The 17,661-nt window shown below is 43.8% G+C and overlaps 1 protein-coding gene across 4 annotated transcripts in view; it reads left to right on the top strand.

Moving 5' to 3' along the window:
- Positions 1-17,661, top strand: part of LOC132888100 (sodium- and chloride-dependent GABA transporter 2-like) — a 38,797-nt gene that overhangs the window by 11,960 nt on the left and 9,176 nt on the right. For all 4 annotated transcript variants that reach the window (XM_060924092.1, XM_060924093.1, XM_060924094.1 and 1 more), the window contains one exon: positions 14,400-14,524. In XM_060924092.1, coding sequence (XP_060780075.1) covers positions 14,400-14,524 — 125 coding nt within the window. The remainder of the gene's footprint in view (positions 1-14,399; positions 14,525-17,661) is intronic.

Here is a 17,661-nt window from a genome sequence, read left to right on the forward strand (position 1 = left end):
ACGCTACGACAACTTTGACTGGAACCGTGTTCTGTGGTCTGATGTACAGTTAGGTCCATATATATTTGGACACTGACACAAATTTTGTTTTTTTTACCTCTTTACTGAAACATATTCAAGTTATAGTTATATACAGTAATGGACATAAGTCCAGACTTTCAGCTTTCATTTGAGGGTATCCACATTAAAATTGGATGAAGGGTTTAGGAGTTTCAGCTCCTTAACATGTGCCACCCTGTTTTTAAAGGGACCAAAAGTAATTGGACAATTGACTCAAAGGCTATTTCATGGGCAGGTGTGTGTGAAATTCCTTCGTTATGTCATTCTCAATTAAGCAGATAAAAGGCCTGGAGTTGATTTGAGGTGTGGTGCTTGCATTTGGAAGATTTTGCTGTGAAGAAAACATGCGGTCAAAGGAGCTCTCCATGCAGGTGAAACAAGCCATCCTTAAGCTGCAAAAACAGAAAAAACCCATCCGAGAAACTGCTACAATATTAGGAGTGGCAAAATCTACAGTTTGGTACATCCTGAGAAAGAAAGAAAGCACTGGTGAACTCATCAATGCAAAAAGACCTGGACGCTCACAGAAGACAACAGTAGTGGATGAACGCAGAATAATTTCCATGTTTAAGAGAAACCCCTTCACAACAGCCAACCAAGTGAACAACACTCTGCAGGAGGTAGGCGTATCAATATCCAAATCTACCATAAAGAGAAGACTGCATGAAAGTAAATACAGAGGGTTCACTGCACGGTGCAAGCCACTCATAAGCCTCTAGAATAAAAAGGCTAGATTGGACTTTGCTAAAAAACATCTAGAAAAGCCAGCACAGTTCTGGAAGAACATTCTTTGGACAGATGAAACCAAGATCAACCTCTACTAGAATGATGGAAAGAAAAAAGTATGGTGAAGGTGTGGTACAGCTCATGATCCAAAGCATACCATATCATCTGTAAAACACGGCGGAGGCAGTGTGATGGCTTGGGCATGCATGGCTGCCAGTGGCACTGGGTCACTAGTGTTTATTGATGATGTGACACTGGACAGAAGCAGCCAGATGAATTCTGAGGTATTCAGAGACGTACTGTGTGCTCAAATCCAGCCAAACTGATTGGTTGGCGTTTCATAATACAGATGGACAATGACCCAAAACGTAAAGCCAAAGCAACCCATGAGTTTATTAAAGCAAAGATGTGGAATATTCTTGAATGGCCAAGTCAGTTACCTGATCTCAACCCAATTGAGCATGTATTTCACTTGTTAAAGACTAAAATTCAGACAGAAAGGCCCACAAACAAACAGCAACTGAAAACCGCTGCAGTAAAGGCCTGGCAGAGCATTAAAAAGGAGGAAACACAGCATCTGGTAATGTCCATGAGTTCAAGACTTCAGGCAGTCATTGCCAACAAAGGGTTTTCAACCAAGTATTAGAAATGAACATTTTTATTTACAATTATTTAATTTGTCCAATTACTTTTGAGCCCCTGAAATGAAGGGATTGTGTTTAAAAAAATGCTTTAGTTCCTCACATTTTTATGCAATCATTTTGTTCAACCCACTGAATTAAAGCTGAAAGTCTGAACTTCAACTGCATCTGAATTGTTTTGTTCACAATTCATTGTGGTAATGTACAGAACCAAAATTAGAAAAATGTTGCCTCTGTCCAAATATTTATGGACCTAACTGTAACTCTGATGGCCTGATGGAGCTTTTTGACAATAAACACTCAAGATGGGTTTTGAAGTAAAAGAAGGATGGCTTTAATGAAAAGAACCCTATCCGAACTGTAAACTATGGTGGATGTTTAGTGATGTTTTGGGGCTGTATTTCCTCCAAAGGCCCTGGAAACCTTGTTAAGGTGCATGGCATCATAGACTCCATGAAATACAAGAACATTTTAAATCAAAGCCTGGCTGCCTCGGCCAGGAAACTAAAGCTGGGCCATCATTGGATCTTCCAGCAGGAAAATGATCTGAAGCATATGTCCAAATCAACACAAAAATGGTTTGGAGAATCAAGCTTCTGCTATGGCAATCTCAATCCCCTGACCTGAATCCCAGTGAAAACCTGTGGGTTGAGCTGAAGAGGAGTGAGCACAAGACAGGGTCAAGGACCCTGGATGATCTGGAGAAATTCTGTAAAGAGGAATGATCTCTGATGTATTCTCCAACCTTCTAAAATGTAAAAGGAGAAGACTCAGTGCTGTTTTACTGGCAAAGATAGGTTGCACAAAGTATTAAATGCAAGAGTACCAATAATAGTGACATGTTTTTGTTGAAAATTTCTTGAGAGATTTGTTTTTCTCTGAATAAATTGTTCAATTAATGATCGGCTTTCTCTCCCTCTCTTTTATTTAGTGTGAGATGAAGCTAGTTCAACAAAAGGTGGCTTTTTTTCTCACCCTTCTTACTGATCTTTACAAAGGGTACCAATAATCATGGAGGACACTGTAATTAAATGCAAAGTGAAAAATGTTGCTAATTAGTGACCACGAAGTGATTAATTAGGGTAGTGATTAATATTGGATGTGAATTGATTGGAACATCATAATGCAGGTGACAGCGAGAACTACTACTAATTTATATATATAAAATATATAATTTGTGTGTGTGTGTGTAATCCTCTCTGATGTGCTGAAGCCTCCCTACACACCCAGGTACTCTGCGTTGTGTTTTATTGTTGTGATGGGTTGGGAGAGAATGAAGCACCGGAGACAGGGGTTCTAGATTGTGGCTGAGACTTGTTGACACTTTATTGGCTGCTGGCTCCATCACCCTTTCAGATCCATATACAAAAACATTTAACCAAGACGGCATCCCGGACAACAGGAATTGCTGAACTACAGTGTCCTGTAACAGACAAACATCAGGTTTACTGAAGGAATACATGGCGCCACAGTGCTGCCATGTGGGTTAACTCGGCTACTATCTTGCATCTACCCCTTCTTTAATTGATGGCGTCCCAGCCATCAGACCAAACAAAATAAAATGAAAACACCCTCGAAACACAAAACTAGAACAATTACACTGAAGGTGATGTATGAATGTCCTGTATGACATAGTGTGTGTGTGTGTGTGTGCATGCGAAACTCCAATCAAAGTGAATAAACTAGCTTTTGTTTTATTAAATGTGTCCTGCTGCTCTTTTTGCTTTGGACAGTCTCTTTGGGGGATGACGATTTCTCAGTGTGTTCCTCTTTGGAATGCTGGGCCCTTGAAGTGAGTTGGTGTCACTGACTGTGTCATCCTCCCCTCTTTGACTCATTTGTCCCACCTCCATCTTCAATTCCTCCACTTCTGCATGTTCATCCAGCCTGTTTGTGGGCACAGGTAAGTCTCCTTCCACAATTTCCTCTATGTCATCCACCTCCAAGTCCTCCATCTCATCTCATCTCATTATCTCTAGCTGCTTGATCCTGTTCTACAGGGTCGCAGGCAAGCTGGAGCCTATCCCAGCTGACTATGGGCGAAAGGCAGGGTACATCCTGGACAAGTCGCCAGGTCATCACAGGGCTGACACATAGACACAGACAACCATTCACACTCACATTCACACCTACGGTCAATTTAGAGTCACCAGTTAACCTAACCTGCATGTCTTTGGACTGTGGGGGAAACCAGAGCACCCGGAGGAAACCCACGCGGACACGGGGAGAACATGCAAACTCCGCACAGAAAGGCCCTTGCCGGCCACGGGACTCAAACCCAGACCTTCTTGCTGTGAGGTGACAGCGCTAACCACTACACCACCATGCCGCCCCCAAGTCCTCCATGTCTCACTCAACTCCCTCAGCTGTCACTGCACCAGAGTGCTCCACTGGAAGAAACATGCACTGTGTAAGGAGGTTGCAGTGGACCACCCTCTGTATCACCATCCTCCGTTCTCACCACATATATAGGTATGCTGGTTGGTTCTTTACCACAATGTGTGGGCATGACTCCCCGTTTCTTCTGCCCTTCCACATGACATACTTTGACCAGAACTCTGTCCCCTGGGCTGAACACTTGACTCTTTGCTTTTTGGTCATAGTTTTTTTTTCTGCTGTCAATTAGCATTCCAGGAGGCCTGATTTGCCTGCATGGAGGCTTGTGACAGACAGTCATGTAGGGTCTGGACATACTCATACTCTGGCTTTTTGGTCTTTAGTGGGATAGGCCTGGGCATAGTGGGAAAAGTGGGCAGTGACGATGAGCACATCTTGTATGCCACGCTTTGATTTCTCTAGAGTCAAAAAGTACACACACACACACACACACACAAGCTCCATGGGGGCACTGCTGTGGATACTGACCAGGGGAGCCCTGCACTTGGAGTCTTTCTTAGGCAGCACGTCTCACACTGCTCACACCAAGCCTTGATTTCCTGAAACATCTTTGGCCAGTAAAACCTCTCCCTTATCATCTGCAGCGTCCTCTCAAACCCCAAGTGCCCGGAGTCATCATGGAGAGCAGTCTTAACTGGTGTGTGAAACCTCTCTAGCAGTACCAGATGTTCCACTACTCCCCTTTTGCAGCCTTGGAAATGGCAGTACATGATGCCATCCCTCATCACTAACCTCCTTCACTCTTTTAAGAGAAGGCAAACCTGCCCACCACCACTTATCCTCACTGTGGCTTGATTTTTGGTTCAGATTTTTAAAGTGCGAGACAAGGTCAATTTACAGGATCCTCCTTTTGCCCTGCACAAATCTCCTGTTTTGTCATGGTGGGCAGTGATGCTATCCCAACGTCCCTGTAGAGCTCACTGAGCATATACAGCTGAGGTTCTTGAGGCTCTGGTTCCTCCGAGGCAGGAGTGTCAGCACCTGGGGAGCTTTCCAGTTGTTGGGTGGGTTGGTTCTCTTTGCACCCCTGTTCACTGGCTCTCACATGCTGAGGGCAGGTTTGTTAGACTTGGGTGACCTCCTGGTTAGACATGTGGGAGAGGGCATCAGCATTTGCACTGCTCTGTCCCCTGTGATACTGCATGTCAAATGCAGACAGCCGACACACCCACCACTGGCATGTAGCATCCAACTTCACAGAGGACATGACACACTTGAGGGGGTTATTGTCTGTCAGGACAGAGAACCTACACCCATAGAAATGGTCATAGAACTTTTCTGTCACCGCCCACTTCAGAGTGAGGAACTCTAGTTTGTGTGCAGGGTACCTCATCTCTGCTGGGCTCAAGCCCCTGCTGACATAGGCTATTACTCTCTCTGCTCCACCCTGGATCTGAGCCAGAACAGCACTGAGCCCTTCCTCTGAGGCATCAGTCTGAAGCACAAAAGGCAAGCTGTAGTCTGCATAGCCTAGTGCCAGGGCAGTTGTCAATTTTTCTTTCAGTGACTGAAAGGCCATCTCACACTCATTAGTCCAGACAAAGGGTGGGTCAGGCCCCAGGCTTTTCTTCCCCCCTCTCTTTTTCTTTTGAGGGTCACCAGCAGTGAGGTGGTATAAAAGAGCAGCTAAGGTGGAGTAGCCGCTGACAATACCATCTGTAATATCCAGTGAATCCCAGGAACCACAGAAATTCTTCTCAATTTGTGGGCCTCTCCCAGTCTTTAACCCTGCTGATCTTCTCTGGGTCTGTGCTGATGCCCTCTGCGAACACCAAGTGACCCAAGTAATGCACCTCCTTTCCCACGAGCTGGCACTTGGAAGGCTTCAACCTCAACCCATGCTCCTTCAACCAATCAAACACTAGCTGCAACCTCTCAAGATGCTCATCAAAGGTTTTTGAGAAAATGATGGTTATCAAAATAAATCAAGAGGTGGGTGAAGTTCAGGTCCCCAAAACAGCAGGTCATGAGTATCTGAAAGGTGGACAGAGCATTCTGCAGGCCAAGGGCATTTTGTTGGCTTCAAACAGCCCCACAGAAGTGCTGAATGCTGTCTTGTGTCTAACATGCTCTGCCACCTCTACCTGCCAATACCCAGATGTGAGCTCAAGTGCTGAGAAATATTTCACTTGCCCCAGAGCCTCGAGGGCCTCCTCTATTCTGGGCAGTGGGAATGCATCTCTTGTGCTGCAGGAGTTAAAGCAGATACGCAGAGCCTTTAATTTTAAATTAATTTCTGAGTGGATAGTATCTCCATCCTTGACTCTTGTATGCTGCATAAATGGGAACAAAAAAAATATATTTTTGAGAGTTAAAATTGACCGCAAAGTTGGCATTTGAGCTGCCCCGCTGAGCCAGCCAGCCCTGAGTGTATGACGTCACAGTGGTAACCGGTTTTAAGGCTGAGGCCTTTGACAGCTATAGACCAAGGTCATATAAATAAAAATTTACGGTGAAAGTAAGAAATACCGTTACCGACTTGCTCAACTAAGACTGATTTGACTGCTTTGACTGTGGGTTGACTCTCATTAAAGCAGGATAGGTGTTATAACTTATGCAACATACATGTACATACATGCACTTTCACTGATAAAACGTAAAAGGCTAATTAAATAATCAGATGAACTGAGACCATCACATTCTGAAGCAAATTAATCAATCAATCTTATACCGGTAACTTAAATACACAATACAAGTTACATGTATTTATCTAAATGTAGGTAAACAATGTGTTTTTGTTGTTTTATATCCAAATGAGAGTCGCAGCTTACCCATCTGTGTTCTCACTTCTTGAAGGCTGATCTTGTGGCTGATTGTTTTGAAACAATCTGACTTTCAGTTGTTTGTTCAGTTCTTCGTTCATTCGCTTCTTCCACATAAGGGCGAGATGGCAACAATATCCAGTGAAGAAATCAGACGGCTGCTCCACTCATTCTCCATTTTCTCCATACTGAGTACTCTGCCATTACTGCTCGGCTCAGGCAATTACTGAAACCCGGGATGGAACATAACATCACCGGTCTTAGCAACAACCATGGTGAGGTCACTGCCCGAGCGATATGTCCTGTCTCGTTCCATCCTGGGTTTTACCAACAACCCTTGGCTCACACTCCGGGAGAACTGGTGCAACTGAACTTACTTTCTTTTCAAAAAATAAATAAAATGAGTGCTTTCCTTTTCTTGTAGTTTTATTTAATTGTTGGTACTGCACCCTCTTTCAATACGGGCTTATAGCCAAGGCTCCTCAACAGATCAGAGATCTCATATGAGTCTTCAGTAAAATGTGCAGAGCAGAGGAGACACCACTTCATAGGTGCTCAATGTGCCCGTGAACAACTCTCAAAATGCCTCCAAATCTTTGCAGTTTGAACATTCTTGGGCCATGAATGCAATGTAAATCCACCTTCTGTCATGTTGCTGGCACATCTACATGGCATGGTGATAAATTAGCCCAAAATGGAGGATCGGGATTGCAGTCAGCTCTGTGTTTTAGTATACCAGAAGTGACGATGAGACCGATAAACTTCCTGCTGTGACGTTACCGACATCAAGGTCATTCACTCAGACCGCTACCTATATGAATCACTTGAATTGTAAAAATTACTATATTAGATTTATTGTTAATGCTTAAAACTATTCCTGTGCCATTCTTGAGGTCTCAAGGCATTTTTAATGAAAGCGAGGCCATGGTTCTGCGTATATGCTTTCAGCTTTCTGTAGTCGATGCATAGCCTTAGTGATCCATTTTTCTTGGTAAAAATCACTACTGGTGAAGCATATGGACTCTTACTAGGCCTGATGACTCCTGCTGTTTCCATCTCCTCCAACAACCTTCTCACATCCTGCCACTGTGATGGGGGAATCTTGGGAGTCTAAAGGGCTTTGAATCAACCAGGGGGATTTCATGCTGCACTGTTTTTGTGTGACCATAGTCCATGGGATGCTGAGAGAACACACTCCTATTCTTTTCCACAAGCTCTTTAAGGAGGGTGCACTGGAGCTCATTCTTCACTGCTGCTTCACTCAAGTCCATGCCACCACTTGATTCAGACTCAGGCATGTCTCTTTGCTCCCATTCATGTGATGGTCTCCCTGCTCTATGACTGAAAGTTCCACCACATTGTCCACCAGGAAGGCGCTGGCCAGCTGTGTGTGTGGCCTGATCATGACAGAATGCTGGGACAGGTTCATCACCCTGACGGGGCATTGCCCCTCTCTACATCAGCAAAGACTTTGGCAACCATGAGGTCCTGGGTGAGCTGGATGGAAGGGTGGCCTTCAATCAAGGCTGTATAAGTCTTTCTTTGAGGGCCAGCTTTGATATTACACCTTAAATCCATCTCTTTTCCCCCGGGATGCATATTTTACAGCCAGTGTACACAGCAGGGCCCACCATATCATCTGCTCCTCCATGTTCAGTGTTGCCAATCTCCAGTAGAGCTGTGTACCACTTTGGATGGCTTTCCTTGACCTGCTGGAGAAACTGCTGGTCATAGGCTGCTTGGAGGTGACTCCTGGTAGTAGAGACAACATTAGTTCCCACAAGCAGAGGGACAGAAGAACGATATTCAGAATCGGGGACAGCAAAAGCTGATACAGTCTTGAACTCTTTCCCCAGCACTTTCAACTCAATGTGCAGGATGCCATAGTAGGGCACACACTGACCTGCTGCACCCTCTATGGGTATTTTAGAGGACCATAGTTTTTGTTTTTGGAGGTCGGGGTGGTTGCACCAGTATATGTGAGTAATACTGGTAACCTGAGAGCTTGAGTCAATGAGAGCCCTGCACTTTCTTCCATTGACTTCCACTTCCCCCTCATTCTTGGGACCCACTATGGGAGTGTACTCTTCTTCATCATCAATTTTGTTCACCTGCAGTGGAGGGGGGGGGGGGGTCTTTCTGCTTGCCTATGGTTGCCCCAGCTACCATGGGCTCTAAGCATTTAAAGGTTGAGCTGAGTGGGGTGTGCTGCCCTCTGCTGGGGTCACTGGCTGGGATTGGTGAGTCCAGAGCAGATTGGGCTCTGGGAGCACTGCTCTGCAGACTAGTGCTATATGTCCCTGCTTCCTGCACTGGTATCATGTCACACTCGAGCCTTGGGTGGTTGTTCCAGGGGGTGGCTGGACCCTTGGTGGGGAGACAGGAGTTGGTGCAGCTATTCTCAACTCAAGGTGGGTCAACTTGATCATCTGTTCCTCTTGGCTAAGAGCTAATTTCATGACCATCTCTTTTAGCTATGACCACTCTGAAGAATGTTTTATCCTTTCTGACCTCATATTTGTGTCACACTCTGATGTAACATGCACCTGGGAGAAGGTTTTCTTTGTCTTTTGCTGTGACTGGAACTTTTGAGTCTCTCTTGCGAGGTTTCTGAGCTCAGCTTGCAGTTCTTGGAAACTCAAAAACCTGGGCTTCATTGGTGCAATCCTTGCATACACCCCCTCATCATTAAGGCCTCTTAAAAACTGCTGGGTGAGTTTACTGTTGTGATCAGGGAAGGGCCTGGCCCCTCTCTGAATTTCCTCCATGGCTCTCAATATTGCCTCCAGTGCTATAGTACAAGAGCAGGCAGACTCTCCCGACCTCTGGCTGCATTCGTAGAAGTCAGCTAGTGGATCTAAGGATCCTTGTGTGTCACCGTATTCTGCTCTCAGTTCCTCAAATGCCTTCTCAGGGGTTTGGTCATGGGGAGGTAGATTTAGAACCAGCTTCCTGGCCTCACCACTCAGGTGTGGCATGACAGTCGAAAAGCGGAGGTGTGTGGGGAGCTTTATTGCCTCCAAGAGATACTGCATATAGCAGACCCAGTCCTCCACAAGCATTTTGCTGTCTGCACTGCCAGTGAAAACTTGGACATTCTTTACCTGATTAGTTTGCATGAAGCCATCATAGGCAGCCAGTGGAAGGGTTGTATTGGGTATGGCTCTGACAGGAGTCTTTAGTGGTGGCTCATACAAATGTGAGTGTATATATGGTGTGGAGGATGGAGGTAGTGGTGTGGGTTGTGGGTGTGCATTGACATGCATGCTGGCTTGAGGGTCCGAGGCATGCACTGGAGCAGGGCCATGGGCAGGGGCTGTGTGGTCAGAAGCTGCATACTCGGAGGGGTGGGTACCATGATGATGTGGTCAAATGTACCACTGATCATGTCCTGGGAGTAGTGGACAGCAGCTTGTGCCATGTGTGCACGGGAGGTTGGCACATACTGTGAACCTGGGAAGGTCTGCTTAACAGAAGGAGAGTTGTTCATAATACTCATTGTTTGTGGTGGTTGAGTGCTTGGCATGGGGCCTTGGGCCCACTGGGGAGCTATATGCATCATCGGTGTCAACCTGGGGGCTAGACTTGATGGCTGGGGTTTGGTGGGGGTGTGTGTGGCTGGTTGATTCATGGGGAACTGCTGTGCAGTTTGCATTTCTGGGAAGGTGGGGTATGGGAGGCTTTGAAAGTGCAGGGTGTGCATGGGCCTGCTCACACTGGCTGGGAATGGAAGAGCAGAGACCACTGTTGTCTGTACATCTGGAGGGGCTTCACCTTGAAGGCTGTAGTCGGACTTGTTGGTCTGGTGGCTTGGTCTCGCAACACAACTGGACTGGCATCAAAACAGAGCAAGGGTGCCTGTGTTAGAGATCTAGAGCCTGGCAAGGTGGATGCATGAGCTGGAGGAGAGCAGTGGTCAGTGTGAGATGGCTGTATTGGGGCTGGTGGGATGAACTGTGCATTTGGTCCTGAGTAGGTGGGCTGCCCACCAGTGTGGTGGTCTTGAGTGGGGCTCTGCAGTTGAGTGCTGGTGGGCCTGGAGAGATATTTAAGCTTTGGCCTCACTGGTTGCTGTTGGTTCACTGGACGGGTGTCAGCTGTTGCTCCTTCTCTTAAAGGGTGGGATTGTGCCATGTTTGGAGATTCATAGCTGTGGTCTGTTGCAGGTGCAGGGTAGGGCTGGATGCCTGGTATTGTAGCAGAGGCACCTTCTAGCTGTAATTGATAATCTGCATAGTCATTCAACATTCTGATTTTTTTTTCAAAATTACATTAACTAGTGTAACTGTTAGTGAGTGACAAAGTGGAAAACAGTGTGTATCAATTGTTTTGTACAAGTATGTGTTGATGTAATACATTAGGCTGTGTGTGTAAAACTGTGCTTTTTTCAGTAATGTGCAATGACAAACATGGATCAACATGAAACTCACATTAAACTTAAATTACATTCACATTGTCAAAACACAACTCTTAGCCTAACCCCAAAAAACATGATTGTGAATGATCAGTAACTCTAGCTTAATATCAAACACAGTGAAAGAAAAAGAAAGTGCAACTTTAGTCATCACACACTTGTGAAATTTCCTCTCTGCATTTTACCCATCTGAAGCAGTGAACATGCACACACGCGTGAGCAATGAGCACACACACATACCCAGAGCAGTGGGCAGCCATGCTAACAGCTCCCGGGGAGCAGTTGGGAGTTGGGTGCCTTGCTCAAGGGCACCTCAGCCCAAGGCCATCCCATATTAACCTAACCGCATGTCTTTGAACATGTTCCAGAATCTCTCACAAGATATACTCAATTCAGTTAGCAGTTCAGTTTGACAGGGTATCATGAAAAGTCTTCAAATGAAAGCACAATACAAGAAGTTTCACTCCGGTCTTAAAAGGATATGCTGGAGAAGGTGAGTACCTTGCCAACACAGATGCGCAGGTGATAGTAGGTCAGTCCAACACACTGTCCACTCACTGACAGCAACACAGTTCAATACAGCAGCGTAGTTAGGGATGCTGCCCTCACTTTCTTTATCTCTTTGGTCTCAACGCACCACAATCTGGGTCACGGCACCAAAGATGTAACCCTCTCTGACGTGCTGAAGCCTCCCTACACACCCAGGTTAGGGAGGCTAAAACACACTCTACGTTGTGTTTTGTTGTTGTGATGGGGTGATGATTGAGAAGAGAATGAAGCACCGGAGACAGAGGTCCTGGATTGTGGCTGAGACTTGTTGACACTTTATTGGCTGCTGGCTCCGTCACCCTTTCAGATCCATATATAAAAACATTTAACCAAGATGGCATCCTGCACAACTACAGTGTCCCGTGATGGACAAACATCAGGTTTACCAAAAGAACAGATGGCGCCACAGTGCTGCCATGCGGGTTAATTAGGCTACTGCCTTATCTATAAAATTGTGTTAATGCTAAAGCCCATGCAGCAAACGTTAGTGTCCTGTACCCTTTAATGAAAATCACTGCTAAATTATTTATACAAATCTACACTTCCTTTGAGAGTGATACACATATTCAACCCTAAGCTATCTTGCATTCAGCTATGCAAAAGAGAATAATGTAACGGGTACCGTGGCAATGGCACTGTGCGTGAACAGATATACTCCTGTAATACAGGAGGGAAATGAGGAGACAGCGTGTCAGGTTCAAGCTGTCTGCAGCAATGAGGAAAACCAACAATGCACACAGCTAAACCCGCCACCCGATCCTGCCCCCTGCTGGCCCGGAGCAAATACACCACAATTCCAGTGGCGGCTGGTAGTCTTTCAAACGGGAGGCTGGTCGGTTACGATATTTCCAGATTTTAAAAGAAAAAACACATCAGTTTTGCCCATACTCTTGCCTCTGATCTGGCTGATTGTTGGCAGGGTCACAAACTGTGAAATAACAGGTTCTTTTGGCCCATTAGCCTACTGTCCAATATACATGATGGTGGTGTTGGGGGGGGGGTATATTTTAACATTTTATATTTTAAAATTGTGGCATGTTGTTTAAAAATTTACCTCGGCTGTGTTTTTGTTTAAAAATGTTTTCCAAATTGTAGCTGTGTTTAATTCATATCCAGAAAAACATATATTCCAATATAATATACTCAGCATAAACATTTTAAATAGATTCTATATTTTTGGTCCATCCATGACATATTACTAAAGTAGCCTATTTACTGTTGTTGATGTGGGTCACTTGCTGTTAGCCAATTCACTTTCTCGTACCAGGAGAGCTGAAAGGAATGAGTATTATTCCCTACCTTTTTCACCAAGTCAATTTGAGGTGTTGGTCTACCCTCCTCTTTAATTTTAATTTTTTCCTTGAAAGGAAGACTGGCAAATGGCTTCACCAAAATTAAATCAGCAATGCTTGTCATCCATGCGCAGCTTTCTTGCTAGCTGACTAGCCCCCTCAAATTCAAGTTCAGTCACTCAAATAAACGAAATTTCTGGAACTAAGATAGCAAACTTGACAACACTATTTACACTTTATTTACAATGAAAATATATACAAACTAAAAACGCTGGTAGAAACCGTATGTAATGAATGAAATCGAAATGTAAGCCGATCTCTTACAATACACCACAGCACTTGTGAATCCCATGGGACTGAACTGATGTTGCCAGATACTGCTGATGTTATCCAGCCCAAAATATGTTCAAAACCCGCCAAAATGCACTTAAAACCATCCAATCTGGCAACACTGTACCGCTGCCTGTCTATAGTTGAAACGAGCTGTCAATCAAAGAAAATATCCGGCCGCTTTCACCAATCACCAGTCTCCTCGCGGAAACTGCCATGTCCCTCCCATGTGAGGCTCGGAGTCCGTGGGCGGGCATTTTCGCAGTATTTGTCCAATAACCGTCTTGCATTTTGAGATTGAAAAGTGCATAGCTCCCAAATGCCGTTGAAGTCCACTGAGGCTGGGAGTCCATGAGACTCCGTGGGCGGGCATTTTCACAGTATTTGTCCAATAATTGTCTTGCATTTTGAGATTGACAAGCACAGAGCTCCCAATCCACTGAGGCTGGGCTGCATCGCGCTGTCACGAGGGGGAAAAACTCACGCACACATTAGGCGAACTGGGGAAAGTTATAACGGAATGATTTCGCACTGTAGTTGGGTTGAGCACATATATTTCTATGATTCTGGATCTGAAATAGCAATGTTATAAGGTCGGCTATAACATAAGCCTAGCGCAATTCATCCTACACGATGTTTGTCATTTTTAGAGGAGGCTGAGCCTCCCTCGTTGTCTTAGAGCAATCGCCCGTGCACAATTCACTTCAAAGGAGGAAGACCATATTGGAATGCAAAAACCTTGGGGATACATTTTTCCAAAATAAAGTACATTAAATTGTATTCAAATAAAAGACAATAAGTCTGAATATTCTCATTTCTCAAAACACAAATGCGACACTTTTGTGGTCATCACAAGAACAATGTGATTAATCTAGACAAAACCATTAAAAGACCTCAGTTGCTTGCTCTGAGTAGTGCATTTGTCTTGCAAATCATACCTTAGTCAAAACAAGGCAAATTTATTGCATTTTCACAGCAGCAATGCTGCTGTCATGTGGGAAAAAGAAAACAAACAAAAAACCCTATCTGGTCATAAGGAACTTCTCAACCACACCTAGGTAGTCACTGGGCATAAACCTTCTGAAAGTAGAAGAATCAATAAAATAATGTTAACCATTATTTGATCCAAAAATGGTCTCATAGTTGCAATGAAAATAAGATTTCAGCAAGAATATCATAGATATTATGCCTCATTTGAGTGTAATGTAATTATGTAAATGTGTTTTAGGGACTGCTTTTGGCTGTGTCTGCTAAACAGTGGTACCAGTTTTGTAGCAGGCTTTGCAGTGTTCTCAGTTCTGGGTTTCATGGCTCATGTGCAAGGTGTTCCGATTGAGGATGTGGCAGAGTCAGGTATAACTTGTGTGAAAAATGAAAAAGAATGGATAAAGTGTCATTCATATATCTCACCTTCTTTATATGTATATATACAACCCCGATTCCAAAAAAGTTGGGACAAAGTACAAATTGTAAATAAAAACAGAATGCAGTGATGTGGAAGTTTCAAAATTCCATATTTTATTCAGAATAGAACACAGATGACATATCAAATGTTTAAACTGAGAAAATTTATCATTTAAAGAGAAAAATTAGGTGATTTTAAATTTCATGACAACACATTCTCAAAAAAGTTGGGACAAAGCCATGTTTACCACTGTGAGACATCCCCTTTTCTCTTTACAACAGTCTGTAAATGTCTGGGGACTGAGGAGACAAGTTGCTCAAGTTTAGGGATAGGAATGTTAACCCATTCTTGTCTAATGTAGGATTCTAGTTGCTCAACTGTCTTAGGTCTTTTTTGTCGTATCTTCCGTTTTATGATGCGCCAAATGTTTTCTATGGGTGAAAGATCTGGACTGCAGGCTGGCCAGTTCAGTACCCGGACCCTTCTTCTACGCAGCCATGATGCTGTAATTGATGCAATATGTGGTTTGGCATTGTCATGTTGGAAAATGCAAGGTCTTCCCTGAAAGAGATGTCGTCTGGATGGGAGCATATGTTGCTCTAGAACCTGGATATACCTTTCAGCATTGATGGTGTCTTTCCAGATGTGTAAGCTGCCCATGCCACATGCACTAATGCAACCCCATACCATTAGAGATGCAGGCTTCTGAACTGAGCACTGATAACCTGGGTTGTCCTTCTCCTCTTTAGTCTGAATGACACGGCATCCCTGATTTCCATAAAGAACTTCAAATTTTGATTCGTCTGACCACAGAACAGTTTTCCACTTTGCCACAGTCCATTTTAAATGAGCCTTGGCCCAGAGAAGACGTCTGGGCCATATTCCTGAGCCCATTTTGTGATTTCCAATACAGAAGCATGTCTGTATGTGATGCAGTGCCGTCTAAGGGCCCGAAGATCACGGGCACCCAGTATGGTTTTCTGGCCTTGACCCTTACACACAGAGATTCTTCCAGATTCTCTGAATCTTTTGATGATATTATGCACTGTAGATGATGATTATGTTCAAACTCTTTGCAATTTTACACTGTCGAACTCCTTTCTGATATTGCTCCACTATTTGTCAGCGCAGAATTAGGGGGATTGGTGATCCTCTTCCCATCTTTACTTCTGAGAGCTGCTGCCACTCCAAGATGCTCTTTTTATACCCAGTCATGTTAATCACCTATTGCCAATTGACCTAATGAGCTGCAATTTGGTCCTTCAGCTGTTCCTTTTTTGTACCTTTAACTTTTCCAGCCTCTTATTGCCCCTGTCCCAACTTTTTTGAGGTGTTGCTGTCATGAAATTTCAAATGAGCCAGTATTTGGCATGAAATTTCAAAATGTCTCACTTTCGATATTTGATATCTTGTCTATGGTCTATTGTGAATACAAGATCAGTTTTTGAGATTTGTAAATTATTGCATTCCATTTTTATTTACAATTTGTACTTTGTCCCAACTTTTTTGGAATCGGGGTTGTATATAGAGAGGGTGAGATTTACTTAAGTTGACATACTCTGGCAGAATTTGTGAATTATTGGCCATTTTTTGGAAAACAACTAAGCAGATAACCTTTTTGATTTAGAGATAGTGTTCAGGTGAATTCGTTTATCATCACCCAAGTGTGTTTCCTTTTTAAATCACAATGATTACTGAAATCACCCAAATGTCCCTTTTCATAAAAAAAGTTTACATGCCCTTGAATATTTGGCCTGATAACATGCACACAGAAGTTGACCCACATGTTTAAATGGCTATTAAGTGCCAGTTTCCACATCTGTGACTTGACTGATTAATTTGTGTCTGTGTATTGTTAATGAGTTTATTATCTCTTGAAAGACACTGCACATTTCATCCAGGTCTGCACTGACTGTTAGTGAGCTGTGGGGAAAGACGAAAAAATTGTGAAAAGGCAATAAAAGGTTGCTGAACTTTGTAAACCAGGGAAAAGACACACGCGCGCGCGCGCACACACACACACACACCTCTAAGGTTGTCTAGACACAGACAACCATTCACACTCACATTCACACCTACGGTCAATTTAGAGTCACCAGTTAACCTAACCTGCATGTCTTTGGACTGTGGGGGAAACCGGAGCACCCGGAGGAAACCCACGCGGACACGGGGAGAACATGCAAACTCCACACAGAAAGAAACTCCACACACTCGAACTCGGACCTTCTTGCTGTGAGGCGGCAGCGCTAACCACTACACCACCGTGCCACCCGCTATGAAAGTCACTGACTATTTATACATACACACTAATGACAAACAAACAAGTCACAGGTGTGGAAACCAGGGAAAAGACGCACATTCTTATAGCCTTTTAAACCTGTGCATGTTAATTTGTGTGTATATTATGAGGCAAAACATTCAATAGTATATCAACTTTTGATTTGGCCCATTTGGTTGATTTTAAATAATAATGATAAATAAAAAGGGCACACACAATTATGTGATAAATGGCTTCACCTGACCACTGTCCTCTAAAAAAAAAAATCTGCATGATCAGTCATATTGTCCCAAAATGGCCAATATTTCATACTAATTTTAATGAAGAAAATATACATTTCAATTCCTTTCCCCTTTAATATATTCACCTTCTGCAACTACACATTGCTGCATTCTGGTCTTCTACTAATCAAAGCAGTGCAGTAGGTCTTATTCCATTAGTTGTCTCAGAAACTCCATTTTTTTTCTTAAAAACTTCTTGAACAGACTTGAAACACTTTCCCTTGAGTGCAGACTTGATTTGTAGGGAAAAGAAAAAAATGTACTGCAATGGATTTCAACTTCATTAAGAGTACTGGGTATGCTCATGCATTGTCCTGATGAAGGATAGAACTATGATCCCACAGTTGTGGCCTCTTTCTTCTGACCATTTCTTGCAAAGTTTCTAGAATCCATTTGTAGTGTTAGTTCACTGTTACTCAATATGGAACCCAATTCTCCATAATTATGCCCTTAATGTCAAAGAAAACAATGAACATGGTCTGGAACTTGGGCTTGCTTTGTTGGGCTTTCTTCATCTTGGGTGAGA

This window comes from Neoarius graeffei, chromosome 6 (assembly GCF_027579695.1).
Source record: "Neoarius graeffei isolate fNeoGra1 chromosome 6, fNeoGra1.pri, whole genome shotgun sequence".
NCBI classification, from domain to species: Eukaryota; Metazoa; Chordata; class Actinopteri; order Siluriformes; family Ariidae; genus Neoarius; species Neoarius graeffei.